The sequence below is a fragment of the Camponotus floridanus genome, unplaced genomic scaffold (assembly GCF_003227725.1).
Source record: "Camponotus floridanus strain SB8 unplaced genomic scaffold, Cflo_v7.5 scaffold74, whole genome shotgun sequence".
NCBI classification, from domain to species: domain Eukaryota; kingdom Metazoa; phylum Arthropoda; class Insecta; order Hymenoptera; family Formicidae; genus Camponotus; species Camponotus floridanus.
The window spans coordinates 730,613-747,672 of NW_020229843.1; the positions used below are offsets into that span (position 1 = coordinate 730,613).

General features: G+C 49.3%; 2 protein-coding genes and 1 long non-coding RNA gene across 19 annotated transcripts in view; 1 reads left to right on the forward strand and 2 right to left on the reverse strand.

Moving 5' to 3' along the window:
• The window catches only part of LOC105257454 (zinc finger protein 853), a 78,749-nt gene extending 74,761 nt beyond the window's left edge, over positions 1–3,988 (reverse strand). For all 17 annotated transcript variants that reach the window (XM_025413988.1, XM_025413985.1, XM_025413979.1 and 14 more), the window contains exons 1-2: positions 2,209–3,988; positions 443–553 (exon numbers count right to left, since the gene is read on the reverse strand). In XM_025413988.1, coding sequence (XP_025269773.1) covers positions 443–553; positions 2,209–3,297 — 1,200 coding nt within the window. In that variant the 5' untranslated portion in view covers positions 3,298–3,988. The remainder of the gene's footprint in view (positions 1–442; positions 554–2,208) is intronic.
• A 1,303-nt stretch (positions 3,989–5,291) lies between these two features.
• On the reverse strand, positions 5,292–9,361 carry LOC105257551. Its single transcript, XM_011268247.1, has 3 exons — positions 9,350–9,361; positions 7,569–7,839; positions 5,292–5,561 (listed from the first exon to the last, which is right to left on the reverse strand). The coding sequence occupies exons 1-3, from the start codon at positions 9,359–9,361 to the stop codon at positions 5,395–5,397; spliced, it is 450 nt and encodes a 149-aa protein (XP_011266549.1). The 3' UTR covers positions 5,292–5,394.
• A 2,153-nt stretch (positions 9,362–11,514) lies between these two features.
• Positions 11,515–17,060, forward strand: part of LOC105257464 — a 110,498-nt gene continuing 104,952 nt past the window's right edge. Inside the window, exon 1 of the long non-coding RNA XR_889671.2 lies at positions 11,515–11,621. This is a non-coding gene — a long non-coding RNA (uncharacterized LOC105257464). The remainder of the gene's footprint in view (positions 11,622–17,060) is intronic.

Below are 17,060 nucleotides of genomic sequence, written 5' to 3' on the forward strand. Positions count from 1 at the left end.
ATATACATATACATGCCAGAGACAAAATGGAAAAAAAGATAACGTAATGTCAAGATGAAAATAACGAACGAATAAGTGAGCAAAGCGATCGTGATGCAAAACGAGACAAGGGCGATCGCGAGACATTTCGGTGAGTTTGCGCGGAAGCAAAATTACTGCAGGCAAGACAGCGAGAACTGAATGGCGTTCTGCGAGTGACGATAAACGAAAAAAAAAAAAATAAAAGAAAGTAATAACAACGAATGAGACGAGACGCAGTGCGTCGGACGTGCAGCCAACGAAATAAGTCGAAACAAAATAAGTAAATGAAAAACGACAGAGCGACAACCTCGGCCGTCGGTGATCGGACGAGAGAAAGCGAGGAACTTAAGATGGAACGCGTCGGGCAAGGAGAGAGCATTAATAAAAGGGATCTTGTGAACGGGCTGAGTGTTCAACTCACTCGCTGCAGGGTAGACCAGCATTCCTCGAGGGTGCGTTCACTGATGTTGCCCATTCCTCCACCACCGCCGGCACCTACTGCACCTCCAAGCCCCGCCGCAGAGGCACGAGACTATCAGGCAAGATAGGATATGTTAGTTGTCGATTCTCGTCGTCCTGTGACTACTAACCGTCTTTGCTAAAAAGTTTGTTTTCGTCCAACTACTGTGTCGATAAAAAAAAAAAGCGCAATCCTATCGATCCGACAGAACGATAAACTGAAAATGACAAAACGAGTATTTCTGCTTCGTGTGGGAGATAATTATCGTTTTAATCGATCGGGCTTAAATTAATGTATCAATCGCGATATATAAAATCATTCCAAGATAAAAATAAAATTTTCGTAAAAACGATACGACGATACAATATTTTGTATTTATTACTGCACACATTCGCGGACGTTTTTATGCGAGAATCGTTAGCTGGGTTCTCTCTCAGGTTTCCTTACGAGCGATATTTATAGTCTTGCTAATTACGAGAATCGCCGATGCTCGAGCTCGTTAATGCGATCTTAAAGTTCCGCTATCTGTCAGTAGATACGGTATGATTTTTCTTCTCTCTCATTCTCGCTCTCACTCGCTCTCGTCCTCGTACACTCGGTTTCTCGCTCTCTTTCTTTCTCTCAATCTCTCACTTTCTTTCATCAAGACTTTGCGGCCCGTACCGTCGCAGAAACATGGCGCGATATTTTCTTGGTAACATCTTCCCGGCGTACCGTATGACGTATATGCGTATGGTATTATCTGTGTTGCGCGGGTCAAGAACCCCGGGAGACGACGTATCTGCATCTCCCCGCATTGGTGTGCGTGGGCCGCGTTCGCATTTGCGGACTGCATTGCTACTTTGACGTGTGCGTGTTCTCTCTCTCTCTCTCTCTCTCTCTCTCTCTCATTCCTCCTCTCTCTCACTCTCCACTCACTCATTCTCTCTCCCTCTTTCACGTGTACGAGCGTGTAAGTCAGCGTAGTAAGTCAACGTACCTTGCTAGTGTATACACGGATAGGTATGTGTATGTCTGTATGTGAGTATGCGCAGCGTGGTCAGCGTATCTAGGTACAGTCGCGGAATCAAATCGACGAAATTGTCGATGACATGTGACTTTGTAACGCCAAGATTAAGACGCTAAATTATTGCGAAAGCAATCGCGCTCATCTTCTAGCCAACTTGTATCGCAAATTCGCGGTAGCAAATTTATTTGAACGATAAATTAGAGGCAACACTTGCTATGTCGTTTAACGAGAACACGCATTAATGTAACACATGTTTTATTCGATTTTTGCGCAAAACGACCAATTGTCGCGAGGCGTTAAAATAAAACCGCGCTATTTACAAGAATGACGCTATTTACATGCTGATATATATATAGGTGGGACCTTGATATCTCGCGATACTTAGGGCTCATCGACGACGCATCGACAGCGTCGTTGAATAAATATTTTTCTCCGCGAGAAGAAACTTCGCTCTCGAAAGTATGTATTGTCCGGCGTCTGTCCGAGTGAATGACCCTATTTATCGGTGCGTTATGTATTTTTATCGCGGTCGCCTCGTCCCAGTTATTTATCGCTGCTCTCCTCCTAGTGGATACGCTCGCGGGAGATTCGTTTCTCTCGCAAAATCTCGGAAAATAATAGAAAAAGATGTGTGCGCGTAGTACAGTGCAACGAGGAGTTTTTGCGTTTGGCGAGTGCAAAAACTTGGAAAAGCCTCTTTGCGCTCGCAGCTTCTCACCTGCAATTCGTTGACAAGCTTCTCCGTGAGTGTGGCGTCGTGCGAATCCTGGCTGGTCGCGCCCGGACTCAGCATCGAGTTTTGAGAATTCTGCTGTTGACCGGCCGACATATTCATCCCGGCGAGGCCGCCGTTCTGCGCGATGGTACCAGCCATATTGAGGGCCTGCTGCTGTAGATTCTGCGTGAGATTCTGCGCTTGTTGCTGCAGATTTTGCGTGAGATTTTGCGCCTGCTGCTGTAGCGCCTGCTGGTTGAGCGCCTGGCCGAGATTCTGCGTCAGATTTTGCGCTTGCTGTTGTAGCGTCTGCGACAGATTTTGCGCCTGGTTCTGGATGTTTTGTTGCAGGCTTTGACTCGCTTGGCTCAGATTCTGCGGCTGGTTAAGCAGCTGCTGTTGCTGCTGCGGCGACAGATTCGGCGTCAGACTCTGCGCTAGATTGTGTTGCAGAGTCTGTCCGAGATTCTGCTGCATGTTCTGCGTGAGCGCCTGAGTCAACGCCTGACCGAGATTCTGATTGAGCGCCTGAGCCGCCTGAACGGCCTGCACCGCCAGGGACGGGCTCGACGCTTGGGACATGGTCTGCTGTGCTTGCGCAAGACTGTGTAGGCTCTGGGCCATGCTGGAGGCGATGGCGCCCTGATGGTCCGCCTGCGGCGACGGCGTCGTCGGTGCCGGGGAAGACTGATGCTGTGGTCCTTGGTTGGTCTGATTCATCGACATTGCGTGCTGCTGCTGCTGCTGCTGCTGCTGCTGCTGCTGCTGCTGCTGCTGCAATTGCTGTTGCGGACTCGCGGTACCGAGGGTCGCGTTCGCGTTCTGTTGTACCTGTGAGACCGCGGTCTGCTGCTGTTGCTGTTGCTGCTGACTGAGCGGACTGTGCATCTGCTGGACCTGCTGCTGGTGCTGCTGGTGCTGTTGATGCTGCTGCTGGGTCGAATTCGAGATAGGACTATGCTGTAGTCCGGGCGAATGCTGAGGCGGACCGCGCTGTGGCTGCTGCCAATAATCCGACATCTTGAATACGTGTTGGCGTAGCGCGTGGAGATTCGCCGCCGCCGCGGTAACAGCCGAGGCTTGGATCTCCATAGGTTCGGATTCGTTTTCAAGGTCGGGCTCCGGCGAGCTGCAAGGATCTTCGTCCTCCTCCTCGTCCTCCCGCTCGGTGATATCCTCTTCGTCGTCGTCGTGGATCCTCGCGGACCGATCCGGCTCGGCGACGGGCAGTCCTCCGCCAGCAACAACAGCAACACCACCGGCGCTTCCGGCGCCGCCGCCACCTCCGCCGCCACCTCCGCCGCCGCCGCCACCTCCTCCTCCGCCTCCTCCTCCTCCTATCCCACCCCCCGAATCGCCAGAGTGGAGATGATTCCCCGGGTGATGCTGATGGTGATGCTGCTGTTGCAAGTGATGGTGAGGACGCGACTCTGGATTTTGGTTCTGCTGCGGATGCTGCGGCTGTTGTTGCTGTTGCGGCTGTTGTTGAGGTTGCTGTTGCTGCTGTTGCTGCTGCTGCTGCTGCGGCGGCTGCTGTTGATGGTGATGCTGCGGCTGCTGGTGGTCTAGCTGGCCGAAGTCTGGTTGGGCTTGCGTCTGAGCACGCAGGTCCAGGGCCGCCGTCGCGTCCGAAATTTTGAGGCCTTCGCGAGAAGCCCGGGCTACCCCCTTCCGGCGCAGCTTGCCCGCTTTTTCGCACCCCTTCCGGTAAGCAGCTCGACGGCCGGCACACCTCTGCGCTCGCCGCCGTTCCTTCCTATCTTCCTTCTCGCTCGGCCGCTGCTTTCAGCCTCGGGATCGTCGTAACGATAACGATCCTCGCGCCGCGCCGAGCTTCGACGTGGGCGGCGGGCAACGTCAGTTACTCGCCACCTGCTGCGACTTCCCGGCCCTGCTACCTACCGCCTGGCTCATGAAACTTCCTCTTATAATCTCTCCACTCCCTCTTCCGGGTCCTCTCCCAGGTCTCTCCCTCTCTGTCGCGCCTCCCCTATGTCGTAGCTGTTGCTGTCGGTCGCGATACCTCTCACGAGTGCACCGCCGGTGGTTGTACGTCCGTAATGCGTCTTTTATCGTGATGGCTCGTTACGTACGCAGATCGTTGTCTTGCCGCATACGTTTGCTTGCGTCCGTTCGCGTTTTCGCGGTTCGGTCGATGGATTCTCTTCTCTCCTTCCCCTCTTCGTTTTTTCTTCCTCTTCTTCTCCCCCTCCTCTCTGTGTCGTGTGTGCGACGTGTATGTGTATATATACGTGTGCTTTATGCGTGTGCTTTGCGTGAGTTGTTGCGCGCGCGAGCGAACGTTCTCCAGCAGATGGGAGAACGGTCTATTTTCCTTCGTCTATCTAACTTAAATTCTAGCGTACACTTAAGTTCAGGTTAAAATTCAGGATTGCCCAGCCCGGACGGTGTGAACGAGAAGGATAGTCCACGCGGACGCGAATCGGTTGTCGGTCGGAAGGGCCTCCGCTCCTCTTCGGGGTGAGAAATCGCACTCGCGGATGATTATTGCTCGTCCCGTTTTGCCCTGAGTATTTTAGCCCCGTTATGTTGGATGTGCGTGCGTGTGTGGTGTGTGCGTGCGTGCGTGTGTGTGCGTGAATGCTCCAACGCGCTCGAACAGGCTCGTAAAGTTGGTGTCCGCTGCCGCGCGCGTCGGCTCGAGTTGGTGAATTCGTGTGAATTCTTTTAAGCGGGACGAGAGCGTTTCTCTCCGGGATTTCCGTCACTCCGTTTCTGCTTCCGCCTGCTTCCTCCGATTCTCTCTTCTTTTATAAGCGGCTTCGTCGCGTCCGTCGATGACTCCTCCTCGAAATGCGACTCTAGCGTTTTAACTCTTTAAAAGGAATTCTATTCGATTATCGATCACCGCTCGTCGTTACCGATATCGTCGATGGTAGTTGTGGTTGCTTCTTATTATCGTTTAGGTTTAATTAATATTGCACTTAGGTACACTCGTTTTTTGAACACACTGAAATATATGTATGCAGCGCGGGGTTCTCTGTTCTTGCTCTCTTTCTCTCTCTCTCTCTCTCCTTCACTCTCTCTTCTCTCTTTCTCTCTCTCTCTCTCTTTGTCTCCGTCTATTTTTTTTCGTCTCTTTTTCGATCTTTGTCTCTCTGCGCTTCCGTAACTTCTCCCGATCTTTCCTTTATCGCTGTCTTCGGATGCGCGCAATCAATTCGCTAATCACTTTCTTCTTCGCAACCCCGCTTCTACTCGTTCGGCTCTCGATCTTCTTGCGCTCTTCTGCTTCTCCGCTTCTGCTTTGCTCGTCTTATTCTGCTTCTTCCGCTTTGTCCAGTCTTCCTCTCCTGCGCGGGAATCTCTCGCTGCAACGCGTCTCCCGCTCGAAGCTGCAATCCAGAAGAATACAATTTATTTTTTGCGTTATTCGATGCCACGCGCAACAAACATATTTAACATCGACACGACTAATTTTTCAATGTCAGGCAACTGTTTCACACGTTTTTCCCCGTAACCGCGAAAAACATTCCCCGGAATGTAAATATTGTAAATACGTAATTAGATATTACGTATTTTTTTTTTTAATATTTAATCAGTTGAAAGCAATCACAGTATTCACTAGTGGGTTCTCTGATCCTATTATAACAATCAAATCTAAATATCTGACAGATTTAGTACGTGAGGAAACGTCATTTAAAACATTGATTTTTGTTGGATTGCTTACAATCGGCAGTCGCAGTGCGAAAATATCGAAAATATCGAATAACGCGATGTAAATCGAATTAAACGAATGAAAAAACGGGATAAAATTTCACGATATCATAAAGATATCATTCTCGAGATTTTACAATCTTATGACGAGGTAATGTTATTAAATGCGTTTCTCTTTCAACTGACGTTTATGAAGGGTTACACTTCCGGCCGCGACACAAACAATAATTTCAACCAGCACTGTCAGAAGCACGCACTAATTACGCGACATGGTAAATTTCGTCCATTTGACACGTCCAATTCTCGTGTCGATAACATTTAACATTATACAAATTCGTGCCCTCCTTTTCCCGACGCAGACTCTCGTTAACGTGAATTTTTCAATTAGTTTCGCATTTTAGGAAAATCGACCGGCTCGAAAGCGCGAGTGTCTTTTGCCGTCGCGTGGAATTCATCGCTGATAACATGTAAAAGATAAGGAATACGTGACGTAAAGATGCAGACTTGGTATAAAGAAATAAAAACGATCAATTCTGACAATGTGAGAATAATTCATTAATAAATGAAATGTTTGAAATTTGTTCACGGGACGAATATAACGTCAATGTACTGATAAATAATAAATCAAAGCACGGAGTGAATGTGATAAAAAAAAAAATATTCGAAACACTCTGAATATTCTCATGGGAATGTAAGATATGGTAATGTATCAATGTAACATCACTCCGAGCGTGATCTCACTAAACACTATCGTTCGCACGTACAATTGCATCCGCGATCGTTTTTATCCGCCAATCTTTCATCGCTTCTTTCTCATGAATTTGAAAATGTCTATTTTCTACGCTGATTCGTCGTCCCGTGAATTATTCTCCAACAAAAGCGCGAAAGCATATTTTTTTCGCGGAGACCGTTGCCAATGAAAAGGATTGACACAATGTCAATGAAATGCCAAATAATTTGTTGCGACATATGTCAGGCTTACGCGACGTGACGAGCATTATCGCCCGCTTGTTGAATTAACGATCCGAAATAGTCACGCGCGGATATTCGCATAATTGCTAACTCGTTTACGCGCGACACGGCAACTCGTTACGTTTATTGTTCGCTGTGTAATTCCGCGATCACGAATATCATTAAAGCAATGATTCGCGTGATGGTTCGCGCGAGTAGGACGGATTTTCGGGCGATGATCGAGATCTCCTTTCTGTTTCTTTCTCTTCCATCCTTTCGTTCTCGCATCTTTGCGATCTTACCGAAGCACATCGTATCACTACCGGGAATCGAGACGAGATCGAAGCGTGTGCGATTGCGACGAAACACTGTTGAGACGGCGACGATGACGTACCGGGCATGTCAGGATTCGGAACAGAGGATAGGAGGGGGTGGGTCAGTGGTGGTCTCGATGGCCGAAAGTGGGGAAAACTGGCTAAAATGACACGAGAAAGAAGAAGAAAGTAGAGGAGATGCGTGGTCGATCGGGGTTTACTAATCGAGCCCCGGTCGCAGAGTCGTACGTTGACACAGCTTGAGACACAAGACGATACGGGACGGAATAATTTTCCAAAGAGAAAGAATCCGGAAGGATCCCTTACTGAGAGAGATCCAAGAGTACGGGCGAGAGTAAGCTGACGGAGCGATGCGGTCGGCGATGGTCGGTAATGCGCGTAATACGTAAATCGTTGCACCTCGGTCCGGTTGCAGCTCGCGACCTTCGTGCACGGTATCGGCCAAGACACTGTTCTTCCTCTTCGGAGGACGACGACGGTAACGACAACGAAGACGACGATGACTACGACGATGACGTACGACGGGGGAAAAAGCTCTCTCCTCTTCCGCGTTCGAGTCCTTGACGGAGGAGGAACCGAAACTGACTCGGGTCTGCGGCTCGCGAGAAACGCTAAGTCCTTCTCCGTCGGGGGCCGGTGGTGGCGCGCTTCTCAGACCGCGTGCGTCTGACTAAAAGCCACCCCCTCGTGCCTTAAAGAACGCGTGTTCGGGTAGGGGCGTTGTCTTAGGTGGTGCGCGGCCGCGAAATTTCTGGCCACCTCGGGGCGCCTTCGCCGTACGCCGTTTCTTTACCACGGCGATCTCGTCCGCGGGTCCGACGGGCCCGGGCGCGGGCCCAGGTTACCGTGGACCGACTCGTGACCCCGGCCGCGTCCACCCACGACGAAAATCTACCTCCGTGAGGACGAAAAACTGAGGCCGCCGTAGGACAGGAGTTTTCAAGCTACCCCTCTTTTCCTTTGCCCCCACCAGACACGACGCCGAGGCGCGCGCTCTATCTCCCCCTTTTCCTCAAACTCTCCTCTCTCTTCACCCCTCGCCCAGGTGGGTGGGTGGGGGTTTCTCCGCCGCCGACTCCGCCGACGCCTCGTACGGGGGTAGCGTCGTAAGGGGTGAGAGAAAGAGAGTGGGGCCGCTCTCCGTCTCCGTTTCGCCCGGCCAAGAAAACCCTCCCGGCAGGAGGGAAGGAAACGGTCGTAAGAACCGATTATCTATCCCTGTCTATCTCGATCGCTATCTTACGCTTCGCGGTTACGTTCCGGCGCACGTAAGTACGCGAGGCCGGTACGAGCTCTCGGACCGAGCAAGCTCTTTTTGTCGAGGGTACGTCCTTGAAAACTTTCGCCTCGGATCATCTCCTCCGTGTAAACTCACTCGCTTCTTCTCTTTTCGCCAATTTCACTCCCACGCGGATTAAAGGATTTCTCTCTTCGTTTACCGAGATGCGCGGCGTGTATATATAAATAAATGCTGGCGCGAGACATGCGAACGCCACGAATCGGGGTATTCGACTGACGAAAAATTGTAAGGGGCTTCTGCGTAAGGGGGTGTAACAGTCTGAGGTACGAATAAAAAGAAGGGGGACCGTCGTATAAAAATGGCCTCCTCCCTCGTGTGTCCCGTATGGCAACATACGCGTGACTAACTATACCGTGGGGGAGTGGGACAGGCGGACTTTCTTTTTTTTATTCGCGCATCGATGCGACGTAACAAAGTTTGCTCGCGACTCGATGACGCGATTAAGTCGATGGACGAATCGCGTCGCGGGTCCATTGATCGGGCCGAGAGAAGGCAAATTCAAATATATCCGGCCCACCCGTCATTTTTACCTCCCTCGCGTTTTGAAAGTCAAATCGCGATTTAAACGTGGATCATCGACCTTGCGGAGGACGTCGACTTTCCAGTGGACGCACCGATGCTCATTTCACGGCGGAGGGTGGTCGATGGTGGTCATCCTGCTCGTCTTACGCACCCTCGCTCGCCAAAGTAGACAACCGAGCCACCCACCCCTTCTACCCTTCTTCTCCCTCCTTCCCGAGCTCTCTCATCTAATGTACTTGCCCCACCATCGCATTAGGCTCCTATTCCTCCCTTCTCCGCCAACGTCTTTTCCCTCCCAGCACCCTCCCTCGTTCCGTCCTTTTCCTACCGACGTTTTCCCTCGTTAAACCTCACGTACGCCATCCGACATCCTTTTGCTACGTCCTTTTCTCTCTCCTCTTTCCCTCCCTTTCTCAGCTACCTCGTATCGCATCCTCCCACCAACGCGACGACCCCCGTGCGCCGCTTTTTTACGCTGACCTCGTCCTTTTTTCCACGTGGTATACACGTGGAAGTATGAGTGCAGAGGGTGGGGAGGCGCGACCCCTTTTTTTTTCTCCACCCTGCCCCTAGCATCCGCGCAAGTGACTCCCGCTGGTCGTCCGAGACGACGCAACAACGCGTCCACCCTTCCAATCTTCTATCCCTTTCCTCAATTGGAAGGATAGAGATGATAAAAAACGCCGAGCGAAGAAAAGAGCGTTACGTAGCGTAGCGTCGCGACGCGTCCGGCCGCGTCCCTCCACCCACATCGTGTCGACCCTATCCGCGTCTCTCCCAACGCGCGTGCGACGAGGGTGGTGGACCGTCGTGCGAAAAAAGTTAGCCAATGGTTTGGCCGTCCGGCGACGGTGGAAAAATCGAGTGACCTTCGTCGCACGTGCGACACCACGCGCGCGGTAACTTTCTTTGTTGCGGTGCGATGGACCGTCGAAAAATGTCTCCCGCTCCTTAAAGAGATATCCTACGACGTTCGTATGTATTACGAGATCGATTATTCCGACGTATAGCTCGCTTCGTTGCATATATATATATATATATATATATATATATATATATATATATATATATATATATATGAGAATAGGACTAGAAAGAGCGACAGAGAATTGATGACCTCTTATTGTTAGTTTAACTCGACGTATTATTTCCAACAGCGTGTAATCTCTTTTGCAATTAATTCAAATACAAATCTTTTTTTTTAATCATAAAAAGTTGAGTACATTTCAGCTTTTTAATAATATTAAAGTGAAACGAATTTAACAACACGGCATGATTTGCTAAGAAAAGTACATCTTTAAAGCACATAAAAAAATACTTATGCGGAGAAATGTCCAAGATTGGCTCTTTTGCAAGATTCAAGTAGAGAAATATTCAGTTGATCGAGTGTTACCGGAAGGCATGTATAGGACGAAAGTAACGCACTTCCGACACGAGGGTCTCCGGCACGAAAGTGGCCGGGGAGCGATCGCGATCGAACTTCCGTTCGCGGCAGGCTGCCGCCGTGGTAAGAATTTCGGCACCGCTCGTATGCGGGTGGAGAGAAAGAGAGAGAGGGATTCGCTCGTTGTATACGTGCGCGAATGTGTTCCTTTGGAGCTCCGAAAATAAGTACGTAGAACGCATTGGGCAATCGAGGCTCACTTTAAATTACAAATGAAGCGGCCGGTCCGTACGCGAGGATAAAAACAGGTGAGAATCGAGCCTCCTTGCTCGGTTTATCGGGTGGGTGGATTGTCGGGTATACGTGTGGCTGTGCGCGAATATACGCGTATGTTGCACGTGCGTATGGACATTTCGTACGTATGCGGCATTTTAGATCTCAATCCCGATCCCGATTCCCCCTTGATCCCGATCGGCAGCTGGACTCGAAGAACCGACTAACGGACGTACAGACCGCGAGTACTTGGCGCGTACGAAAGTTGTTGCACGTGCACTTGCAACTTTGACGGCCAGTTGTGCCGGCGCGGCGCGGCGCGATGCTTTGAGAATCGAGCCGATCGACTACCCCGATAGGACGTACGCCTCTGCGTAGGAAGACATTTGTCTTCCGGGCTTGATCCTGCCTACTTTGAATTGTCCGCCTTCTTCTTCCTCGCGAAAGTGCCGGCGGCGGGGGAGTGCGCGAAAATGTGTCGAGATGGTCGTCAGGTGGTGAAAATGCCATCGGAATATTTCTTACCTCATGTCTCACACATGTCTTTCGAATTTTCTGCCTCGTGAAAGAGATACTAGTATCCTAACGATTTTCCAAATTCTTTCATTTCGGTTTAAGAAAATAGTTTTTCATTATTAGTTGATTTTGAATTAATCATTGACCGGATTTTCAAAACAGTTATGAATCCGAAATGGAAAAAAAAGAAGGGCAACATATATAATATTACAATATATATTAGTAATTTTGCTGAACCAGAAAAAATTATATATATAGTTGATTATATTATATATAAATTTTTAATTTCCAATATCTGACACGCAAAAAAATGTACATCATTTATTCGAATCGCTTTGTTACAGAAATTCGCTTTGCTGCTCGTGTGAAGTAGCCTCGTCTCAACCCCTCGTAAGAACCACCCCGTGGCGAGGTGACGTCTAGCGGCGAAATAAGGAACGAACGAGTGGAGAAAAGGGTGAGTCGTTTTAAGGTTTTTGTCCGTGCTAACCTCGGTAAAATATCGATCAGGGCGAAGGGGCGATAACGGTAAATGTGAGAGATAAGTGTGATTACACGATACGCGCATTCATTAAAAAAATATAAATGACATATTATTATTGAAATAAAATTTAAGTACATGTGCAAAAGTTTCAAAAAAATATATAAAAATAATCTATAAAAAATTTGAAAAATTAAAAAATGTCTTTTTAAAATAATTAAAAAAAAATATTTTTTATATTTTTTAAAAGAAGATAAATTAATATTCGTACGTAATTAACACAATATTCGTGTGAAATAGCGCGAAATATCTTCGAGCGAGATATCTCAAGACTAGTATAATTTTTCAGTAAAGTTTGAAATTTATAGATATAAAAAGAAGGGATATGCGTTTGTGGCAATAAAAGCGCGACGTTGGACAATTGAACTCACCGAGCTATGTACATCGATTTCAATCCTCGATCACCTCACGCGCGTTATCACATTATCGTGGCGAATACGTCGCAATACGAGGAAACGCACTATTTTATTCGGCGGGAAATGAGATTAAGATCGTCGCGTCGGTCGCGATTCGGCGAATCGGTGGAACGTGCAGCACGCGAGCCATCGAAACTGACGGCCCGGATTAAGAATTCTAACGGTAGGAGTAGCCGGTCGGCAGTAGGATGAAATGAGCGACGCGTCCGGCGCATTACGCAATGAAAGAAACAAATGAAGCTTAATAGAAAAACTGCCCGCGCTAGAAAAACCCATTCCGTCGTGCACTTAGTACAGCTGCGTCAGAAAGTGCATCGGCCGTTCTTTCTCCCCTAGTTGTTTTGCGACGAGACGCGCACGTTTCTCAACGACGAGTAAAATTGCTGCGATAAAATTCAACGCGATTTGACGTGCGTCGACAAAATTTCGCGCCACGTTAAATGCAACGTTTTTTCGATTGGGATAAATTTTGGTGGAAAAAAAAGCATGGGCTGTAATTGTCGAACCGTTTCGCGGAAAACTGCGCGCGTTCTTTCAATTTGCGATGCATTCAACACGGAAGCGAGGTCATCGAAATGCATCGGAATCGAGGCGAGTCAGCGATCCGAAAAACTGAACGGGCGGCAGCGAGACACCTCATGAATTTTTCAAGTTCATTCGGACGGACGGCTAATTAACCGTAGTAATCGAGCAAACGTGTAGAATCGACTGTCCGACCACCACTGTCCGGTGTACTTTGTTCCGCTTCTAAATTTGATTTACATTAAATATGAGAACGCGCTCGTCGGACGAGCGGGCGTGCATGCACACGCGTGTGCATACCGTATATATCGCCGCATTAAATATAACCAAACGCGGCAAACGCGCGTAATGAATCAAATTATTTCGGACCGCGGCGCGGTTGAGGGGGAATAATTTAGCCGCGTGAAAAGGATAAAAGCGCGGAAAAAGAATGAATTGCAGATTCGTCGAGCGGAAGCGCGGCGTTTTGGACACGAGCCGATCGGATCCGCCGTTAATCGATCGCCGAGGTCGATTCCGAAATAATTCGGGGATGTCAAATACGCGTCGCGAGATCAAAGGCGCGCGCGTGAGCGTTGTCGAAGCTCACGGCACGACACGGCACGGCACGGCACGGACGCGGAACGCGTCGCATGCATTTTTCCCGACTGTACCACCACCGTCGTCTGCGGCTGTGTCAATAGGAGCCAATCTAAGTACATATGCACACACAGACGTAATGCAGCTCGCCGCACACTGCGACTCGTGATGCAATCGTGTGCCTCGTGCCTCGCGCAGTTTCGACATTCTCTTTGCCCCGCGCTATGCGCAAAGTGCGGCAACGAATTCCGCGATCGGACGCGATCGATCGATCCTGTCGGTGTGCGCACCTGAAATTTTAACCTCGGAGCAAATTCGAGGATCGACCTCGGTCTCGAGGCGGCCCGGAAGCGCGTCCCGAGGATCCCGCGCGACGATGATCGCGAAGAGCGGTCGATCCGAGTACCGAGTGTATCTAGCGTTCTCTCGTATTTTTCTCAGACTTTGCGCGAACCGCGAACGAGATAAGATAAGCGTATCCAGGATCAAGGTGAAGAAGATAGCGCGATGAGCTTCGGCATCGCGCGACAGTCATTCCGGAAAGAAAAAATTGCCGCGTCTCGCGTTATCGGAAAAATACGACGCGTATCATTCTTACGAGCGAATGTAAAAATTCGCGCTGGTTGAATGTCGAAGCCTGGAAAACCGCGCGCCAGAAATATCCGTCTTTCTCGTAAAAAGATGACGTAATTATATATTGGACTTAATTTTTAAAAGCGCCAATTTGACTGAATCACGATCATTGTACGTAATTGACGCGCGGAACTGTTTAAAAGAACAATCGTCTTTCATTATTCGGAAATTCTTGTCAATTTCGCAATTTTATATTAAAAGCGACGAAAGAACGAAATAATTTATTAGACAATCCGAAAATGTACGATGCGATAGCGTGGCTGCGATGAGAATACAAAGATAAAGTTAATCGCGCGTTATATCTATATCATCGGAATGATACGAGCGAGAGACAAATGATTTTTTTTTAATGATTTCGAGTTATAAACGTAGCCAACGAGTCTCGTTTATATATACCATACAACGAAGCTGCCGGGCGTGACGGTGGCGAGAGTCTGCGAATCATGAAAGATGGCAGACGCCGGTCGATGATTGCGAATATTTTTGCCCGCGCGCACAATCAGTATTTTCCGTCTCGTATATTTGCCGTAAAGTACGAGGGAACCGACCGAGGGGAGGAGGAGAGGAAGGGTGGCGGAATATATACATAGAAAGGCCGTTAATCAAAGCGACAGCGAGCTCCGGTCCGGGATACCTGGCCGGAGTAGCGAACGGCGAGTTTTGCCATTTTTGGGGGGGAAAATTTTCCGTGGAAATCATTGACGTCGCCCGGGTCATCGACGAGCTCTACCCGGCGGACCGAACAGCTACATGTACACGGGCACAGAGCACATGCACGTGTACGCGTATACGTGTGTGTGTGTGTGTGTGTACCAGAGTACACAACGTGGGAGGCCTGTGTCTCGTATATATCGGGGTGGTAGTTCCCGCAGAGAACGGCGTGCGACGGCCTCCCATTGGCCTCCCATTGGCCGGTCCGGGGGTGGCTCGCTGCAGTCATCGATTCAGGCAGTCATTGGCTGACTCGGCCCCGGCCGCCATTTTGAATGACTCCGGGATCAATACGCGGGGTGCGGAAAAAAAAGTGCATGCAGGCCCACTACCGCCGTCGCCTTCCCCCCAGGTTCCCTCGGCCGTATCTCACGGCCGTTCTATCTCCGTTCGCACGCCACCCCGCCGCTCACCCTCGCTCTCTATCTATCCGCCGGTTCATGCAACCACCGACACCGTTGCACCACCCTCCTCTTTCCACTCAGGGGCACCCTAACGCCTTTCCGCCGCCGACTACCACCGCCCGTCCCCTCTCCCTCGCCCCGCCGCGCCCGTCGTTACCGCTCTTCCTCCGATGGCATCCCCGGCGGAACAACGCCAACCATCGACGACCCAGCCGAAGGGGGTGATCGGGGTTCGCGTATATCGTTCGCGTATATCGTTCGTGTATACGCGCACGGAGGAAGGTACGCGCATACACGTACAGCGTGTTCGCGCGTTCGAAAATCATCGAAAAAATGCTCGGCGAAAGCGGGGTTGCCGGTATTCCGCCGTGGCGCCGCCGCCCCCGGCCATCGCTACCGCGTTCCACCGTCATTTCTTCTCCTCCTCCCTCTCCCCCCCCCCGTCTCACCCTCGCGCTTTCTCGTTCTCGCGTACGCGTTGTTACGTTGCACGCTACGTTTTCAACACAGGCCAACTCGTCGGGAAATAGGAAATTTGAAATCGAAGCATCGCACCGCCGCTCACCGAGCCCACCCTCGTTCCCTCTTTCTCCCGCATCACCCTTGATCAGTCGAGCTCCCGGGCTTGGCACCGGACCCGGGGGTGCGTCATCGAACTCGGGAAATGGAATCATTTCGCGTATCGCGCGTTCTTTGTCTCGAGAACCCGCGATTCTCGCTTTTTTTTCCCCCCCCCTTTTTTTTTAACACAAAACAAAGCATTTGCGCCGCTCGACGTCGTGAAATAATCCGAGGAAATATTATACGGAAAATAATCCGCTATGACGAAATAAATATATAATAATTTTAACGTTAGAATCACCTGCGATAAATAAGTAACGAATGCGACAAATTGAATTTAGACTGCAAAATTCGATCCATCAGATTTACGAGAAAAGATAGCGATATTACTGACCAATTTTTTGATATATAAATCGTACGAAGCGATAACTCTAAGCGATCTCTTTTTAGACGGAAGAATAAATCGCGATACAAATGATATAAATTTGAAATGAGGCTGATATCATCGCGGGAAGCTTATTTCGAGTCTGTTTAAAGTTCGCCTTGCGACAGGCTGGACGTCAAGTCGTTGCAGGCTACTTAATAATCCGCGAATTATAATGGTAATATGCATAACAGCGATTCTACCGGGTAACAGTAGTCATTACGGTAGTCGCTATTATTACGGGCACTTTCGCGTTTAACTGTTTTATCGTAATAAGTTGCGGTCGTTGAGAGCGAGAGAAAGAGAGAGAGAGAGCGAAGCTGGCGATAGTATTATAGGCAAGCCGCGGCCGGCGCGAAAGTATACATTACGCTAAGTTTTATAGCGACTGTTGGGCGTTGTTAGGTGGTGCCGCGCGCGAGATCTGTCATTATACAGTAACTTGTAAAACAGTTGCCTTTGGACGTAATATTATTTGCGCGATAGAGAAACATAAGAGCCGATGATTTATCGTTCCGTTTTACGAGATCCGCGCGCCGCTAAACGACACGACAGAGATCCCCGCGAACGGGAAGTCGCGCCCCTCTTCTTTCTCGCTCGACGAATCGAGCGAGAAAGAGAAGAGAAATTCGCTCGAGAGGATCCGCTGCTCGTTTCGCAGCTTCTCTCCGGACATGGCAACCATCCCTTCCCGCCTCCTTCTCGAGCGACAACTCGGAGGGTCAGGATTTCGCGTTAGAGCAGAGAAAGAAAAGCGCATACAAGACATGCCATGCAAAAGATCGATATTCAGTTAGTTGGTGTGGTACTTACGTTTGGAACCGAACTAACTGAAACAAGGACATAAGGCTTCTCTTGGTAGCAACGACTTTTAGATCACATTTTTAGTTATTAAGAATTTTATCGTTTTTTTTCATATTTTTCGCTTTTTAAATTTACGTTTAAAATCTAAAGTTTCTCAAAACTTGTTAAAAATATACTTTAGTCATATCTTTACAATTTACTTTGTAGGCGTCTAAAGTGTTATTTTTTTGTTTGTTTGTTTCTTTCCCCCCTGTGTCTCTCGTTTGTTCCTTCGACAGTGTAGGTGTACTCTTCTTCTTTA

What these genes read in the sequence shown, in the direction of transcription:
- LOC105257551 (XM_011268247.1), bottom strand. An exon ending in CGAGCTGCAACCGGACCGAG is followed by an intron (nt 5,562 to 7,568) that starts GTGCAACGATTT and finishes TCTGGATTGCAG; the next exon opens with CTTCGAGCGGGAGACGCGTT.